Here is a 19924-nt window from a genome sequence, read left to right as displayed (position 1 = left end):
TGACAATTATTTACGTATAATACATTTATGTCTTTTATTAGAATACTTGTAATAATGTGCAGTACTTGGGGACCACCTTAAAAATGTAAAGGTGATAGTATACCTAACCTATCATATAACATTAAATTGTTAATTATATATTATACTGGCTTTGTAAAACAACGTTCTTAGTACAAAGTAATTTGTCGTATTCAGAATATCGTTAAAGGAATTTTTATTCATTCATTTCTACGGTCTCTTAGTGTTTTATGTTAGGTTAGGCACATAACCAACTTCACATCTATAAGACTGTCATCAAACAGCTGTGCATACATAATTTGTTTACCTAAATAAAGTTCATTGAAATTTGGAGATATTTTCTAATTTCTGTAAAAATATTATCAATTAGTATGTTGTTGAGAAAAGTATTGGGTTTTGTAAGGAATGCAAAAATATTGCAAAGAACAATTACTCACAGAAATTTTTATTCATCTCAAAAGGTTTGCAACTGTATTTAAATTTAAATACTTTAATATTTTTACTAATTTTTCAGCTTTATGACGTTCCTAAATTCTTTATTTTAATCAGAAAAGTTTTACATCTACAATCTTTATTAATTACAATAAGAAGTGTATAAATATGTTAGGCATTATAAATTTCAATATGGTATACAATGGAATATACAATTAGTTTGTATTATTAGAGATATAATCAGAGTGCAGTAGTTACACAGTTATTTACACTGTCTCTTACTGGTTTCTGGAGTTTTACTAAAAAGAAAAGTGAAAATGAACCAGTTATAACTACTAAGGAAGTCGTAATAGGAAAGGCTGATGCACTGTTCGATCAAGAAAAATATAAGGAAATATATAACCTTTTATCAAATTATAAAGTAAATATGCATTTAAATACATTTGAATGCAAATATCTATGAAACTTCAGACAGATAGAAGAAATGCTTGTAGGATAGTGGAGATGTTGAAATTATATGGCGTTTATGTAGAGCAATGTATAAAATGGCCAAAACAGCTAGTGAAGTTGAAGCAAAAAGAATTATTTATGAAGCTTATGATTTAATACTTAAAGCCCTCAGAGTAAATGAAAATCATTGGGCTGTGCATAAATGGACATCAATTCTTCTCAATACTAAATGCAGTTATGAAGGCACGAAAGCACAAATTAAGGAATCATATAACATTAAACATCATATGCTGGTACATATTGTGCTATATATATTTTGAAGTATGTTATTTAGTAGTTTACTGGGCAAATAAGAATTTTTAAAGTATGAATCTACTCATTTATTATAGAAAGCAATAGAACTTAATCCGCAGGATGCAACAGTTCTGTACATGTTAGGCACTTGGTGTTTTCAAGTAGCTGACTTGTCATGGTATCAAAGGAAAATTGCATCGATAATATTTGGAGAACCACCAACTTCTTCATATCAGGAAGCTTTACAATACTTTGAAAATGCAGAAAAAGTCGATCCTAATTTTTACAGCCACAACTTATTAATGCTGGCAAAAACATATTTAAAATTACAAAACACAGAACTGGCTACAAAATATTTGTTAATGACCATTGAATATCCTGCTAAAAATGATGATGATCTGATTGCTAAGCAAGAAGCACAGAAGTTGCTAAAGGATGTTTAATGTGATCTCAGTAAAGTTTCCATATGTCTCGCACAAATAACTGTATTATTTTCAAGTAAGAATGAAATATGTGTTGGTAAAAGATAATAGTTTAAGGTAATTTAGGGTTAGCAAATAAATGTAGCTATTATTGTTATAGGTATTGAGTTTTAATGAAGAAGAAAATATACCATACACTGTGATTTTTCACATATAGCTCTCTATAAATATATATATATATTTCTATGTGTTTTATAAACTTAACAGTATAATCATTCCGAAAGTAATATTGTATAAATCACTGATTTGTTAAGGATATAAAATAAGTATCTTTATTTTATATTCTTTATAACTTAAGACTGTCAACACAACGCGTGTTACTCACAACTTTTACACTTTATACTTTTATATACTTATATGCAATTTGTGAAATATACATTATATGCTTACATTTACAGAATAATGTTTAATACTTTTATTCTTTACACGCTTATTCACCGTACACATGTTTTGCACTATTTTTGTTAATAATTAATATAAATTTCTGTAATAGAACTTGCACGCCAAGTACGTTGTCAATTATAATATACAATTTCTAGTATAATGTTCTTTCATTAATATCTGTCATCACTATCATTAATCTATCGGTCAACTTCTTCTTCCATTTCATCTAAGTACGTCATGTCACTCGTGTCTTTCCTGCTGTGTGGTCGTCTCAATCGGTACTGTTCCTGCTGTCCTTGCAGTTGAGGTTGAAAATATCCACGTCCATTTATTGCTTGAACTCTCATCATGCGGTTCAGCAAAGCGTTTCGGTCCATGGCAAAGTGTGTCGTGTGTGTACCACACGGACAAAGACAATACACTAAAACGTGGTCAGGATGCAGCGGGAACATTGGTGGATACCGGGCATGTAATTCACAGTATCCATAGGGGTAGCAGTTGTGTGTGACTGGAACCATTGTTCACTCTTAGCTGTAACAGACAAGGAGAATAAACGTTAATTACTGATGTTAATGTAAAAGTTGGCGCTAGATTTTTAGGAGAAATTTCAGTTAATTGGTGTCATGACTTCTAATCATTATGTAGATGTGTGTAGATTTTTAAATGGCAGATTTTTAATTTTAGATCTTTAAAAAATTTTAAACTGAGAAATTTAGAATTTTTAATTTGAGAAGTTTAAGCATATAGAGATTTTAAATTACAAATTTAGAAATCTACAATTCTTAAATATAGGCATTCAGACATTTTTGAATAAAGTAATTTGGAAATTTACAAATTAACAAATTTTTAATTGTAAATTAAGAAACTTTTTGTCAAACAAAATGTTGAAATATTACAAATTTGTATAACACCCAATACACTTTAATAATAATTGAAAATTGTTCACAGAAAGTGATATTAATGAATAGTACTCACCACTTTGACAAAACGGAAGTCGCACAAGACGAAGAATTCAATACGTTCTGTTTCGTGTTTGCAGCGAAAATAATATCATACCAAATAGTTCTCCACCTTATATAGCCATGAGGTTTCTTATGTTATCCCCATTAATGTGTCCACCATTGTTCATATTTTCGTACGGCGTACTTTGGCCGGATACCTGAGCCTCGTCAAGTTTTTCATGGTTTTCCCATTACGCGCACTTTGAAGTACCTGAGTCATTTATTACCCTCGTTTGTCTATTTGTTTTGTGTGGTGTTATTGGGGTAAATAGGTGGTTTACGCGATGTTTGTCACGTATTTTGCCACTTGTTTTCTATGATTAAATAGCTAAATGAAATTAATAGAAACAGGGTTGAATTAGTTAAATTAAGATTGTGCTTTGGATTTAGGCTGGTAAGGGGTGCAAGAAAAGTTTTGTATTATTGTTTTTAACGTGTAGTTTTCAAGGTTCTAAAATTTCTAAGGAAATTTAAAAAATTATAAATTTTCAATCTTTTGAACTTAAATTCCAAAATTATATTTAGTTAAAATTTCAAAATTATAAAACCTCAGAAGTACCAAACTTGCAAGATTTAAAATCTCAATAATCTAAAATTCCAAAACGTCTTAAAATTACAAATTGTTGAAGTCTAAATTTTCAAAATTCCAAATTTCTAGAATTTTAAAATATTAATGTCCCATGATATTTTAATCAGTCGATGATGTTTTTGAGGTCGACAAAGGTTTTAATTTGATCCTGAAGGTAAATAATAAATAACCAATGTTTAAGAAACGTGCGTTTTCATTTATTAGTCGTCGAAGTAGATACACTGCTTACCGTTATAATTTACGCTCTTTAATAAATAATAACTTATGTATTGTTTCTACGAGACGAAAAGCCTGTATAACACTGGGCTATTAAAATGATAGGTTGTTGCATGTAAAATGACTGAAGATTATCATAGCAATTATTAAACCTCAATTTGTAGCTCAAAGTTCCAATAAAATAATTTAATACACAAATTTCTTATATCTTAATAATAAATACATTTGTAAAATTTTAATTAAAACATAAAGGTCTCTATATTAGCCACGGTGTTTAATTTTAAACACTTCATCGTTATAAGAAATATAAATTTTTCGCAATAAATTATATTAATATTATTTGTCAAAGAAGGTTTTATTAATCAGTCAATTTATTTGCAGCGACCTAAAATGATCGAGCGGTCTATACGTGTACATTGATAATAATATTCGTTAGTATTACAGGTATCTTATGTGCTATTTCAAGTACTTGTAATCGAGAGATAATTTATACAAGATTTTATATTAACAAAACGAATTAATCGTATATTATTATTAATCGCATTAATTACATCAACTGAAGTGTTACAAAAGATATAGGAGGTGATTTACAGGGATGATGAATCACATATTTGTAAGAATTGAAACATTCCCTGTTTATTTTTGAATTTAGAGAAATGAATCATAGAGAAGAAACAGTTCTCATTTTAGATAAGGTTTGAAGAGTGGTAGAAAGTGGGGGGCTGAACGAAAAAGAGACACGCATTGTAGATAATTGTAAATTTATATGAAAACTATTTTTTCGCTAGGTTATTGTAAATTAATGATACAAAAATATTGACGTAAGCACATAGATTCGTATCCCTCTTTCAATCAACCTCAGAGGGTCAGTTTCAACCGGTCAAGTTTCAGTATAAATTAATTTCATATTCACTCGCCAAATCTCATATCGATTGACATAATTTTAAATTAATTTCATGTCAGTTTACGAAACTTTTCAATCTCCTACTGATTTATATAGTGTTAAATTAATTTCATATTGACTTGAAAATTTGAAATTAATCTCATATCCATTGACACAATTTTAAATTAATTTCATGTCAGTTTACAAAATTTTTAGTTGATCTCCTACTGATTTATATAGTTTTAAATTAATTTCATACAGCCTTGCAAAATTTTAAGACAATGTCCGATATCATTTTAAATCAATTTTCAACTAGCAATGTTTTAATTTAATCTCATATAGCTTGACATAATTTTAAATAAATTTCAGTTTCTATAATTTCAATTTCGTATTATAATCATGCAACTATTAATACTACAACATTTTTCCGAGTATTCAAAAGTAATAATTTAATATTTGTTCCCTCAAAATCACCCCTACTTGTACGGTCCCCAAAATCTTATTATCACATATTATCATAATGAACGTCGAGTTCACAGGCTAAAATGTCCGTACGATTACACGATATCATATTAAATATCAGAACTATACAAATCCTACGTACTTCGATTTAGGTCGCAGTTAAAGAATAGATTACGATTACGAGATAACGGAATTAAATAATCGTTGGCTGATTCGTGGTGAAATTCTTTCTCGAGACGCGTTTGTCGATTTCGAGCAGCTCTCTTCGTGGTCAGTTGCATCTACTAAATATTTACATGATGCCGCCCGATTGCAAATACGCTCAAGCATTTATTTGCACGTGTACTCTTCGGTACGTTCGGTGCACGTCTCGCAATGCACGCGACAACACCAGTGAAATTTGCATCTGCACTGCCACGTTCTTGTAAATTGATGCGTGTTGTATCCACGACCGCAGCACATCAGGTCACATCCGTCGGTACCTGAAAAATTTGCAAATTCTTCAATTCTATGCAAATTATTTTCCTTACTCATATGACTACATATTCCAAATTACAATTTTTCATAAAAATTAAGGTGTTCCAAAACAAATTTTTTTTTGCCTTCACCCTCTAATAAATTAGTGCATACTGTAAGAGAGATACTCTCAAAATTTAAATTTAAGAGGTTGAAAATTTTTAAAGTTTAACAGCAAACAAAATATGTTAGATATGTTACGTATGTTACATATGTTACATATGTTATTGTACATGTTATACATATATGTCATACATGTTATATATGTTACATATGTTATATACGTTACATATGTTACATATGCTACATATGCTACATATGTTACATATGCTACATATGTTATATACGTTACATATGTTACATATGCTACATATGTTATATACGTTACATATGTTACATATGCTACATATATAATTGTATACGTTACATATGTTACATATGTTATATACGTTACGTATGTTACATATGTTACATGTGTTACAAAATAGTTCACAAAATAAAATTTCTTAGCCATTTAAAAAAATAAATTGCAGGACAATTCTTACAACATATACTCAATTTTTAGGGGATGAAAAACAACAAGGTTTGTTTTGTCAAATTCTAATGAAAACTATTTGTATAAAAATCTACAATCTTGCATAAAAATCGATTAAATTACTGAACTGAAAATTTATTAAACATATCCACCATATCTAACAAGGGGTGGTTTATCCAAAATGGTAATTCCCGCAGGTAAACACATTCATACCGCAATAAGCTACTGCAAGGACATAAACGCCGAATCTTTGTTCGAACAATTAAAGTGGTGCGTTTAGGAGCTCCGTTTCTGAAGAAATCATTTCGGTTCCGCACAATGAGCATTTAGGTAATTGCTTCAGACACCGAGCTATTATACGACGCAAACAAAGCGGAATATTTTCGGGACGAGTATTAATTATGGTCGAACGGTCGTTCTATTGAATTTCTTTACCTTTGCTAGTACGATTGCAATATCTGCCCTGTGTTCCCAGACTGCCCTGTGCCAAATCCGGCTCGCAGTAATTAGGGGAAGGCTGTAGAAAAACCAGCTCGCTTCTCTTTGGAATCCTTTTCGGTCCCACGCCCGATCCGCCATTAGTTTTCGTTCTCTTCAGCACCAAATGCGGCCTTCTCGGTTTAATGGCTTTCTTTGGGGGTTGTCGATCGTGTCGGGATTTTGAGAGATCGTTCGGTTTTCCTTGGGTTTTCGCGTCGTTTCCCAAAATTGGTACCATCTCTGCTGATGTTGAGTGCAGGGTGTCCAAACTCTGAGGGAGAATAACATTTTTTACGAGATGGAAATTTTTTTTTAATAATACATAATTAACGTGGGTATTGTTCAAGGATTTCAACTGATATTAAGCACCTTAATGTTATGAAACTTATTATTTATGATTGGTTAGGTTAGGTTTGACTGAAATTTGCTCTTTTTTAATAATGTAAAATTAACTTAGATATTATTCAAGGATAGCTAAGAAATAGTAAAGTAGTATAATAATAATTTTTAAAATAGTAAAAGCAGTGTGATAGTGAATTGTGAAAATGTTAAAATGGTGACATGGTAAAATAGTATGGTAACGCGATAAAATTGTAAAATGACAAAATGGTAAAATGATAAAATAATAAAATAAGATGATAGAATAGTAGGATAGTAGAATACTAAAATAGTACAGTAGTAAAAATAATTATAGTATAGTACTAAATGAGCATAATGGAAGAGTTGAATAGCAAAAATAGAAGCATAATTTATAGCTGAAAAATAGTAAAACACTATAAGTATACAGTATTGAGTAATGAATACAGTATGATAATAGACTAGTAAAATGGTAAGATAATAGAGCAGCAGAATAGTAAAATAGCAAAGCAGTAGAATAGTAGGATAGCATAATGGTAAAATACTGGAATAGTAATATGGTAGAATGGTGGAATAGTGGAATATTAAAATAGTGCAGTATCAGAATAGCAGAAAAATTGTATGCTTGTATAGTGATATAACAGTACAATAACACATATAGTACTATAGTGGTATAGTAATATAATAGTATAGTAGTATATCAGTATTATAGTATATCATTATAGTAGACTAATAGGAAAGCAAAATATCAAAATATTGAAATAGTAAAATAGTAAAATAGTAAAATAGTGAAATAGTGAAATAGTGAAATAGTGAAATAGTAAAATAGTAAAATAGTAAAATAGTGAAATAGTGAAACAGTAAAATAGTAAAATAGTGAAATAATGAAATAGTAAAATAATAAAATAGTCAAATAGTCAAATAGTGACATAGTAAAATAGTAAAGCAATAAAGTAGTAAAATACTAAAATAGTTAAATACTGAAATGCTAAAATAATAGAATAGGAAAATAGTATAATAGTAAAATAGGAAAATAGGAAAATAGGAAAATACTAAAATACTAAAATAGTAAAATAGTAGAATAGGAAAATACTAAAATACTAAAATGCTGAAATAGGAAAATAGGAAAATACTAAAATAGTAAAATACTAAAATAGTAAAATACTAAAATACTAAAATACTAAAATAGTAAACTAGTAAATTAATAAAATAGTAAACTAGTAAACTAGTAAAATAGTAAAACAACAAAATAGTAAAATAAAACACAGTAAAACAAACCCACAAAAACACCAAAATCCCCTTTCAAAACCACAAACAAATCAACAGTTCGAATCGAATACCAAATATTCATCATACCAGAAGAATTTCATCTGGTTACCCAAGAACTTGCCACGTCCATTACAGATCATTTGCTCCGTTTAAATACACGCCGCGATCGTATATCAGTCTTACATACCACACATATGCAACGCAGCAAAATGATAAAAACCAAAGAAAAGACGAGCGTTCTCTCGTAGCAGTGATATTAGACGCATTTAACGCCGCAATCCACGCGTTTAGAAACGTGTCCGAACAACTTTGACCCACTTTTACGAGAAATTACCTGCATCGTAGGGGGTGGTGGCGGCGTAATGGCTATCACAGGCCTGGCTCTGTAATATTTTTTCATCAGGGCATCGCCAATCTGACGAAAACTAGGCAGAGTTCGCCAACATGTTCTCACGGTGCACGAGCCGGACACGCCGTGACATTTGCATTCCGTTTGCAACAAGGCTTTAACTATCTGCAAAAGAACAATATTCTTGGTAATATACGATTGCCAAACGTGTCGTGCACGCTCTAACGGTTGCAATTATGTAAATTTTATTATACTTCGTTTCTGATAATTCGTTGCTATGTCTTAACTTATTGTTCTTTCTTATTATTTATGTAGGAAGAAATTGTACAATTTCTCTGGAAATGTAATTTACAATTTCTCTGGAAGGAGTTTCGTAGGTTTTAGTATATTACATTCATGTGATTAGATTGTTAAGGTTGGGAAATTTTTAATTTGTTTCATAAATATGAAATAGTGATTGCTTGGATGTGAATTATAGTACTAATTTGATTTCGAGAGATAGGTAACATTTTAGTGGTTGTTTGTTATTGGAAATTTGTTTATTATTTGTTGATATATATTTGAAAATTTAGGTTGAGTCGTGGGTCTCTGATTTGTAACTTGAGGATGTGGGGATTGGAAATTTGGGGAAGTGGTGATTTGGAGGTGGAGGGATTTGGAGGTGCAAGGATTTGGGGGTATAAGTATGTAGAGGTGTGGGAATTTAGAAATATAGAAATTTGGGGATGTAGGGATTTGGGAGTGTGAGTGTTTATAAATATAGACATTTGGGGGCGTAGAAATTCGAGGGTGAGATTTTGGGGGTGCAAGGATTTGGAGGTGTAGGTATTTGGAAGTGTAGAGATTTGGAAATATGAGGATTTGAAAATGTAGAGATTTGTAGATGTGTGTATTTGGGAATGTAGGGATTTGGGGGTGTAGAGATTTTGGGGGTGTAGAGATTGGGGGCTGTAGGTATTTGGAAATGTGAGGATTTGAAAATGTGGAGATTTGTGGATGTGTGTTTGGGAAAGTAGAGATTTTGAGGGTGTGGAGATTTGAAGGTGTAGAGATTTGGGGGTGTAGGAAATTAGAAATGTAGAAATTTGAAAATGTGAGGACTTGGAAAGGTAAGAATTTAGAAATATAGATTTAGAGGCATATTTGTGAATGTATGAATTTGAGAATGCAGAAATTTGGGGGTGAAAAGTTATAGATACATGTGGACATATGTAGACATATAAACATGCATGTATGTAGAAATACAGAAATTCAGTAATATAGAGAAATCATAAATTCGAAAACATAAGAATTTCCAAACTCCCAAATTCACAAACTCAAAAATTACAAAATTGAAACTTAGAAGAACCAATTAAATTTTGAAAACCCAACGAACCCTTAACACATCACATATCCACAACATAAAACAATATGGTATCCCATAAAGTATAGCTTCCGATACTTTAAATCCTTCAAAATCCTTCATAAACGAACCCCATAAAATTTCCACCGGAGAAATTAATTTTCTGGGATTCAAAGGTAACAGAAATTCATGAAGCAATAACAGTTGGCAATCAAAGGAAGAAAGGAAAGAAAGAATGGGTTAGGGTCGTTTGCGAGAAAGGATCGCGTCAGCCGCAGGTAGGAGGCGTCTTAATTGGGAAAAGTTCGTCGAGCTTTCTTCGATGGGCTTTATTATCGGGGCGGCAATAAAAACACGCATATATCGCGAGTACAGACCGGGCTAACGATTTATCCTTAACGTCGATCGCCTCGCCTTGCTGCATACTTTATATCCTGAACGATTTTACTTTTTTATTTTATTTCCAACCCACCTTTGCCCCAACACCAGTCTCTCGCGATAATTCGAAATGTAAACCAGTTTTCTACGGGAGAATTTCTGGATGTGCCATCAAACGAACAAAGAACTTAATTGAAGAATTTATTGATTGAGTTCATAATTTTCTAGTTTCTAGATTTTTATTTTTATTTTCTTCATTATTGAAGATTCTTAATTTTTTTTGGAGAAATCCATAATTTTCTAGTGCATAGATTTTTATTTTAAGGTTCTTCATTTTTGAAGATTTTTAATTTTTATTTTTAGGTTCTTCATTCTTGAAGATTTTTAATTTTTATTTTTAGGTTCTTCATTTTTGAAGATTCTTAATTTTTATTTTTATGTTCTTCATTTTTGAAGATTCTTAATTTTTATTTTTCGGTTCTTAATTTTTGAAGACTTTTAATTTTTATTTTCAGGTTCATAATTTTTTTAAATTCTTCATTTTTATTTGTATGTTCTTAAGTTTTGAAGACTTTTAATTTTTATTTTCATGTTCTTAATTTTGGAATGTGCTTAATTTCTATTTATAGGTTCTTAAGTTTTGAAGATTCTTAATTTTTATTTTCAGGTTCTTAATTTTTGAAGACTTAATTTTTATTTTCAGGTTCTTAATTTTTTTAAATTATTCATTTTTATTTATATGTTCTTAAGTTTTGAAGATTCTTAATTTTTATTTTTAGGTTCCCAATTCTTGAAGATTTAAAATTTTTAATTTTCATGTTCTTAATTTTGGAATGTGCTTAATTTCTATTTATAGGTTCTTAAGTTTTGAAGGTTCTTAATATTTATTTTTAGGTTCTTCATTATTGAAGATTCTAAATTTTTAATATTGCATACTTGTACATTTTTAGATATTTCAGTTCTAACATTTTTAAATATTTATCTTAACTAATTTTCATGTCTTAATTACTTCAAGCTGTCATACTCTTACATTTTCAATTTATCAAAAGGAAAAAATTCAACACTTTACAATTTTTACCAAATATCAATCAACATTGCGACGTATAATCACGAGAGTCCACTAAAAGGAAGAAATAAAAAAATTCAACCTATGCAAATGACAAAGTATCGCCGTAACACGTAACACGTCGTATCATTAAAAAAGATAAAATCAATAAATCGTCACACTTGCAGTCCGCAATTTCTGCCTTAAAATTTTTCTACAAAATCGAACTCGTTCAAATTCCACGAATGAAAACTGTGTTTAAGCAACGCGTTGCCGTAGCCCGAGTCTTCTATACCTGTGATTACAAAGAGCAATCGATTTGCGATATAATGTAGGAAAATCGGTGGGTATCGATCGAACCATGCTATTGATTGATCGAACGGTTAGTGTGAAATTTACGGAGACAAAGAAATCATATACGGTTAAGTGCCATTTTCTACCTGACCTCTTAAGAATTTGCATAGTTTACCGAGCTCGGGGGGTTCGATTCAATGTAATTTATTTCTTGGAAGAAATTATACAGTGCGTGGTGTAAATTTACTGCTATTTATGGCGAGGATCCTTGAATATTGACGTAATAAATAGTAATTAATATTTGCCTTCGAACGACAATGCATGTTATAAAATTCAACGTTACATTTTTCTGATAACTCTTTGAAATTTTTCAAAAATTATGTTTGTTAAAATTGTACAAAATTTAGAAAGTTGATTGGAAAATTTATTGTGAAATTTGCTTAGAAAAAATTATTTTCTGAAATTATTTAGGGAAATTATTTTCTGAAATTATTCAGAGAAATTATTTTCTGAAATTATTTAGGAAAATTATTTTTTAGAATTACTTAGAAAAATTGTTTTCTGAATTATTGAGAGAAAATTATTTTCTGAAATTATTTAGAAAAAGTATTTTCTGAAATTACTTAGAAAAATTGTTTCCTGAAATTATTTTCTAATATATTAGCTAGAAAATTAATAAATTAAGAGACAATTTAATTGTTGCATTATCTTCAACAACATAAATTATTAAATTAGTGTAACATTAGCAGGCCAATTAAATTTAATTTTGTTTAGTAAAGAATGGATATAAATAGTGAACTACATTGATAGAATTGTTCAAAATATTTTAAAGAGAACAGCAACAGGTTCAGTCATTTTTACCCCATAAATTAGTGTAACTTTAATAACTTAATTGTTAAATTAGCTTCAACAATGTAATTGTCAAATCATCTTCAACAACTTAATTGCTAAATTACCTTCAATAACCTAATTTATTAAATTAGTGTAACTTTAACAGATCAATTAAATTTTATTTATTCAGTGAATTGACATAAATTGAACTATTCAAACTATTTCAAAAGAGACAGCAATATACTAAGTAATTCATAGCATACTAGGGTAAGTTTAACAGGTAATTTATAATGACACCAAGCGTTTAAATAATTCAGTTTCGTGCGAAGAAACGCGTGGGTCATTGTAGGTCTTAATAAAAGCTCGTGTTACCTTTCGTCCTGCCTTGTTATTATGGAGGTTCATCAGGCTCCTTGCGTCACCCTCCACCTCCCTCGCGTCCAGAAACCTACGCGCGAACCTAACATTAAATTATAATATTAAAATCCATACGCGTCTAACAACTGCCGTGACGTACAGTTACCTCAATGGAGGTTTTACACGCACGTGCCACGCGTAAAAAGGAAACGAAACACGAATTCATTATGGATTGCGTTAATGATCTCACCTCATACCATAGGTAACATCTGCGCTGCAACCACCCCATTCCCAGCCGTTCGGTGGCAATTCCTTTCTCGTTCTGCAACAAAAGCATTTCTTGTTAACGAGGGAAAGGTAAAGTGGATGTTTCACGATTCTTATTTCGAATTTTGCGTTTTTATTTGTTTTTTAGATATTTTTTCGGGTGTTTTCTTGTTTTGTAATTTTTAAGTTTAGTGGTTTTTGTATTTATGTAGCGTTAAAATTTTAATTTAGGAAATTTTTGAAATTTTGAAATATCAAGGGGGATTTTTCAAGTTTGGAGGTTTAGGAAATATCAAATTTTGAAAGTTTCAAATTCCCTAGTTTTGACATTTACAAATTTTCAAATTTCCTAGTTTTGATATTTCTGAATTTTCAAATTCCCTAGTTTCGACATTTCCAAATTTTCAAATTCCTTAGTCTCGATATTTATTAATTTCCAAATTCTCTAGTTTTGACATTTACAAATTTTCAAATTCCCTAGTTTCGATATTCCTAAATTATTAAATTCCCTAGATTCAACATTTCCAAATTTTCAAATTCCCTAGTTTCAACATTTCTAAAGTTTAAAATTTCCTAATTTCGACATTTTAAAACTTGTATTTTTATGCTTCTAAAATGTCGAAGTTTCTCATTTTTCCAAATTTCTAAAGTTCCAAAGTCCAAAATTCTTAATTTCTCAAATTTCCTAGATTCGAAATTTTCAAATCAGACTTCAAAATTTCAAATTTCTAAATTTAGTAATTTTGTAGTTTGGACTATTTTGAATTTATAAATTTTCAAATTTTGAAAATTTCTGAAATTGCAAATTCTCACATTCCGCATTTCCAAATTTTCGAATTTCAAAAAATCAATCTCTGAAATTTTCAAATTTTCAGGCGGCAAAAAATCCACATTGTGTAACATAAAAATTCTCAAATACCAAATTTCCTACATTTCAAATTTTCAAGAGTTCAATTTTGCAAACTCTTACTTTTTCAAATCTCAAATCACTGAATGTTAAATCCTAATTAAATCCGAGTGCTAAATACTCAATACCCAAAATCTAGTTTCTAAATTTCCTAGTTTATTGTCTTCCAAATTACTACATTTTTGATTTATTATTATTTACTATTATTCTACAGTATCTAAATTCGCAAATTAAATTCCTCAAAGACTTCGAGTATCCCCATAAACTATTACACATAAAACTTAAATGATCGATTACCATCATAATATCTTTCCTTAAATATTCATAGTGCGTGTATTTTAATAACATTTTATATACAGCAATATTTCAAAGCGTGGCTTGATTACTTATTAAGAAAATTATTTCCATCAACGCTTTTTGTGTAACTTCCCCACTATAATTTCAAAGAAACATTTTGTATCCTATATATTGCAATTTCAATGAAATTTTTCACAGTCTAAACAGTGTAATTTACATAGCATTTTTCACAGTCTAAATACTGTAATTTCACATTTTTATGCTTCTTCTTATATAACATTGATTTTGTGGAAATCATGTATCGCGGTTAAGAAAAACACCGGCATGCACACAATTTCCTTGCTCTAAATGAACTCATCCAGCAAAAAGTCAATCTCCATCGAGATTCCATTTAAGTTTGGTTTTATCACACAAATTAACGTGGAATCTCGACTACGCTGCTGCTTCTGCGTTTCTGCTACTTTTTCTTATTCTCCGCCATTTTTCTCTCATTTATCTGCATTCTGCTGACTCCGCTTCAGTGATTTAAATTTTACTTTGGAACGTCGTTATAAATCTTATAGAACTCTAAATACATTTATACTCTTTTTGTTGAATAATTTAACTTAATTACAGGAAAGTAATAGTTTCCTTTATCATGGGAACAGACATTTTTTTAACTTTTCTTGTCAGGAATCAGTTGACTTTTGTTACGTAAATCTTTTTTAGTTTATTATGCATTTGTTTTGATCGAGTGATTGATTAGATAATTTGTTATATGGTATATCAGTTGATACATTAATTATATATTAGTCAATATATTTATTCAGTAGTTATTGTACATTAATCTACTGATACAATCACTATACAGGGTGTTACCTGTAACGCTATTCACGATTTTTCTCCCACTTGCTACTTTACGAAAAAAAGTTTAGAACAATATTTGCAGGGTATGAAGTGCACAATATTAGTAAAGCAAATTTTGAAAACAGTTCGTTCTCTTGGCAAAGTCGTCACCTTGGTTTTTTAAATAGGAACATTTTATTCATAGCTTTAGAGGACATCGAGACGAATTCAAAACATATTTTACATAATATTTTTATTAACATATTACACGATTTCTTTTGTGAAATTATCAAATGTTCATGTTTCTGTAAAATAAGTGATATGTTTTAATGAACTCCTTAAGGAGCAAAATGATATACAGATGAATACTGTATTTGAAAGTTAACATAACTGTATATTTACCCGAGACAGACAGAATTCATACGTCGTTAAAGACTTATGTTGAATGACGTGGGAATGTGACGTTACAGGTAACATCTTGTGTATTAGTCAATTGATTATTTTCTGTATCAATTAATTGATATATTAGTTGTATATTAATCGAAACTTCAAATAATTATACATTGATCAATTGATACATAAGTTGACGATTTTAAAGAATTAATTTCGTTCAGAAAGAAGAATGTATATCAAATCTTCTTAAGCTTCATCCTCAAAGTCATATTCATCGACTTAGTAATAATTAATCAAATTACCAAGTAGTTCTTCAAGTAACTAATTACCAGGTAATTATTACAGTCATATTCATCAACCACCGACTTAGTAATAATTTATTAAATTACCAAGTACTTTTTCAAATAAATAATTACCAAGTACTTACGCTAGAAAAAACATAAAATAATCTTCCATAACGTCAACACTAAGTGGAATTTAACTAGTAACAATAAAATACGAAAGCACAAGGTTATCTCACCTTATGGTGGGTTCGCAACCGCAAGCTGTGATGTTGCCCCTGCTGCAAGCTGCGGTCACGGCGTACGTTACACCCGCTGAACTTATTGCGTACGTGAAAGCTGCTTCCCTGCTTCCTGAAATAGATCAGTGAGAAATTTCCTGTTAGTTCTACCATCGGAGCAGGTCTGTCCAGTTCGTGTGGTAGGTAGGGAACTTGTATAGGGATTTCAGGCTATGGGAAACGAGATGCAACCGTGCGACAAACAGGGTTATGATATATCTACATATCTATACCATTGTTGCAAACAAAAGGACCTTCGTCAAAAAGGATCTGCCAATATTTTAACGTTCACCTGGACTCTTTTACTTTTTCGATCTTTTCTTCCTGGTAGGGTATACGCGAATTTAATATTTTAATATTTTTGCTCTTGAAAGGTGTGGTTTGATGAATTTGGTTTAATACTATTTGAAGAAGGTGATGTTTAACTAAATTCTTAGTGTATGTGTGAGGAACATGGTGAAACGGTAATAGTTTATTTAAATTAATTTTAGAATTGATTTTGGAGAAATAATAAGTTCAGAAGGGTCTGACGTTGTCAGATGACAACAGCAAAAGTGCCTTTGAGTGCAGAGGGTTAATACTAGAACTGCTGACCATATAGTTTCGAGTGTTACGTTTTTATTTATATTTTGTTACTGTGATTTAGAAATTTAGTCATTTAAAAATTTTGCAAAGTGAATTTGTGGATTTATAAATTTATTAATTTGAAGAATTTGTAAATTTAGTAATTGAAGGATTTGAAAATTTGTAAGAGAACTTGTGAACTTAGAAACTTATAAATTTGATAATGTGCAAAATGGATTTGTGAACTTGCCCATTTAGACATACTGTAATTCATAAATTTAAGAATTCAAGAATTTATAGATTTGTGAATTCATAATCGAAAAACTTCAGAATTCAAATTTTCCAAAATTGAACATATAAAAATGTGTGAACTTGCAAATTGTCAAATTCTCATATAATCTTTACCCACACCTCAAGCAAGCCTCTACGCCATATTAAAAACTCCAGAAACAACAAGATGGTCACCGAAACCTAACCTAACTTAAAAGTTAACCTAATCTTACAACTATGGACTTAAATATTTTCCCAGGTACACCAAACACTCTTAAAAGCTCCAAAACCTAGCCTAACCTCAATCTGACCTATCCATTTTCCTTTATCTCGCCATTTTCCATGAAAATCCCCCTCGAAATCCATCACCGTCATTCTGAAAATTTTGGAAATTGAAAATTTCAAAATTGAACACATACAAATTTGTGAATTCGCAAATTGTCAAATTCTCATATAACCTTCCCTCACATCTGAAGCAAGCCTCTAATATTAAAAACCCCAGAAGCCACAAAATGGCTACGAAACCTAACCTAACTTAAAAATTAATCTAATCTTAAAATTATACTCAAATATTTTCCCAAGTACATCAAACCCTCCTGAAAGCTTCAAAACCTAACCTAACCTCTATCTAATCTATTCTCTTTCCCCAGCTTCCTTTATCCCGCCATTTTCCATAAAAATCCCCTTCACACGTCTCGAAATCCATCTCTGTCATTGTGACGTGTATTAAACTCGATAGAAGTTCGCTGGAGGCACATTTTAATCCTCGCCACGCGATCCGATCTACTTCATTTCGTCGACAAGCATGATACATCAAGCGTGCAAACCCACACTGTCCCCTAGCGTTTCCGTCACGCTAATTTACAGCTATCCGACACACGTACGGCGGCGTAAAGCGCGACCACAATTAATTACCCGCGGTGCTCTTTCAGCTCGTTTGCCATGCTGAATGAGTTACCGTCGCGTTCCTTTATTCTCGATTCCTTCTTTTTTTTTCTTCCGTTGCTTTCTTCCATCGTGGTTGCAGCACGCTCGACGTTTCAAACACCTACGCGATACTGTCCCGCATTCGAGTTGATTCGCGTTCGGCCTGGCAGCAGCCATCAACCTCGGCCAACTTTAATTCGAACGTCAGGATATCGCCTGTTATACACCGACGCCTAATTATCGAGTGTAATAAAACTCGAAGAGCCATAAGCCGGCCCGGAGGCATGCTTACACGCTTTGACAGCGTAATTTTCACGGCCGATCGAATCTTATCGTTGCACTCGATCTTGCTTCATTGGCGTAAAGGGCTTGGCTTTTCATAGATACCGGTTTGTTAGGACCTTGGTAATTTTGATATTTTTCGGGTCTCAAATTGTGGAATTTTATTTTATTGGATTATATGTGTTGTTGTTGGACTGGGAAGTTTTTGACTTTTCAGATTTACAATTGTTAATAGTCTGAATTTATAAGTTTGTACATATAGGATTATATCTTGTTTATAAATTTTCAGATCCTCGAGATTTTTAGTTTGTGAGTTGTGAAATTTTAACAGGTCAAGTTTCTGTGTCCATGACTTTCTAATTTGGATATTTGTATATTTTAAAATATTCAAATTTTCAGTTTTACAATTTTTCCATTTTTACTTGTTTCAATTCTTGAAGTTTTCAATCCTACAATTTTTCAATTTTACAATTTCTCAATTCCTCAATTTCTCAATTTCTCAATTTCTCAATTTCTCAATTTCTCAATTTTTCAATTTCTTAATTTCTCAATTTCTTTATTCTTCAATTCTTCAACTCTTCAATTCTTCAATTCTTCAATTCTTCAATTCTTCAATTCTTCCATTCTTCCATTCTTCAATTCTTCAATTATTTAATTTTTCATATCTTCAATTCTTCTTGTTTTCAATTTTTCAAATTACCATATTTTTAAATCCCTTCATCCGCAAATTTACAAATGCTTCAAGTTGTCTTATATTTAAATTCTTAAATCTTTTCAATACTTCAGTTTCAAAATGCTTTTCTTCCACTTTCGAATTTTCAAATCTAAATTTTTCAAATCCTGAATTTCTCTATTTATCAATTTTCAAATTTTCAAACTAAAATTTTCAAATCCCTAATGTCTCAATTTTTCAGTTTTCCAATTTTCAAACTAAAATTTTCAAATTCTTCATTTCTCAGTTTTTCAATTTTCCAATTTTCAAACTACAATTTTTAAATCCTGCATTTCTCAATTTCTTAATTTTCCAATTTTCAAATCTAAATTTTTAATTCCTTCATTTCGCAATTTCTTAATTTTTCAATTTGCAAACTAAAATTTTCAAATTCTTTATTTCTCAGTTTTTCAATTTTTCCATTTTCAAACTAAAATTTTCAAACCCTTTATTTCTCAATTTTCCAATTTTCAAACTAAAATTTTCAATTCCTTCATTTCTCAATTTCCAAATTTCCTAATTAAAAACTTTCCAACCATAAAAATCACAGTCCTAAAATTCTCAAGTCCCCAAGTTCATAAACTTCCAAAGAAGCCTTGATTTCACCCGAAACGTTTTGACAATATTAATAAAAATCCTTGTTACGCCAATGCTCTCTCCTCGATCTCGCCTGTTGCCACATATCTCGCGATCCTTACCTGTTCTCGGTGGGTGTTTTTTCCGATCAATCGATTACGAGCTCGTGGAAATTGATAATTCCACGGTTATGCGTGGAATGCGTGCTCTGAATAGCGATAAAACGATGTCTATGGTGATTTGATTCGAGCGAGTAGGATTAGTTCTGGTGATTTTAACGAGTGGTTAAGAGCTGCTTAAGTGGAGCGATGGATAAGAAACGCTTGAAAAATGTGATAAGTATCTTAATGACTTCATAGTTATTCATTTCTTGTTACG

At 30.7% G+C, this 19924-nt stretch overlaps 2 protein-coding genes across 5 annotated transcripts in view; one reads left to right on the top strand and one right to left on the bottom strand.

Annotated features, from left to right (window-relative positions):
* Positions 1-251: 251 nt before the first annotated feature.
* Positions 252-2220, top strand: LOC100876548 (regulator of microtubule dynamics protein 1). 2 transcript variants are annotated; one of them, XR_001096515.2, is made up of 5 exons: positions 252-479; positions 683-871; positions 945-1193; positions 1290-1692; positions 1777-2220. XR_001096515.2 is itself a non-coding variant. In XM_003705097.3 (4 exons), the coding sequence occupies exons 1-4, from the start codon at positions 390-392 to the stop codon at positions 1635-1637; spliced, it is 876 nt and encodes a 291-aa protein (XP_003705145.1). In that variant the 5' UTR covers positions 252-389; the 3' UTR covers positions 1638-2220. The 2 variants fall into 2 exon arrangements, 1 of the variants encoding a protein (XP_003705145.1); XM_003705097.3 differs by having other exon boundaries at positions 1290-2220.
* Positions 2221-3825: 1605 nt separating this feature from the next.
* The window catches only part of LOC100877743 (Wnt oncogene analog 2), a 133215-nt gene continuing 117116 nt past the window's right edge, over positions 3826-19924 (bottom strand). Inside the window, exons 3-8 of one of the 3 annotated variants that reach the window (XM_012289594.2) lie at positions 16174-16288; positions 13215-13286; positions 12980-13067; positions 8703-8882; positions 6698-7013; positions 3826-5693 (exon numbers count right to left, since the gene is read on the bottom strand). In XM_012289594.2, the coding sequence (XP_012144984.1) occupies positions 5542-5693; positions 6698-7013; positions 8703-8882; positions 12980-13067; positions 13215-13286; positions 16174-16288 (923 nt within the window). In that variant the 3' untranslated portion in view covers positions 3826-5541. The remainder of the gene's footprint in view (positions 5694-6697; positions 7014-8702; positions 8883-12979; positions 13068-13214; positions 13287-16173; positions 16289-19924) is intronic. The other 2 variants (XM_076536147.1, XM_076536148.1) reach the window with 2 other exon arrangements.

This window comes from Megachile rotundata, chromosome 10 (assembly GCF_050947335.1).
Source record: "Megachile rotundata isolate GNS110a chromosome 10, iyMegRotu1, whole genome shotgun sequence".
Classification (NCBI taxonomy): Eukaryota; Metazoa; Arthropoda; class Insecta; order Hymenoptera; family Megachilidae; genus Megachile; species Megachile rotundata.
The sequence above is the reverse complement of the archived record's forward strand: the minus strand, read 5'-3'. Positions and strand labels throughout refer to the sequence as shown.

Bases quoted from the DNA above. Each gene is read 5' to 3' on its own strand.
- LOC100876548 (XM_003705097.3), top strand. From the start codon at position 390: ATGTTGTTGAGAAAAGTATTGGGTTTTGTAAGGAATGCAAAAATATTG. The intron at 480-682 runs GTTTGCAACTGT...TTGTATTATTAG, and splicing joins ATTTTTATTCATCTCAAAAG to AGATATAATCAGAGTGCAGT. The intron at 872-944 runs GTAAATATGCAT...AAATGCTTGTAG, and splicing joins ACCTTTTATCAAATTATAAA to GATAGTGGAGATGTTGAAAT.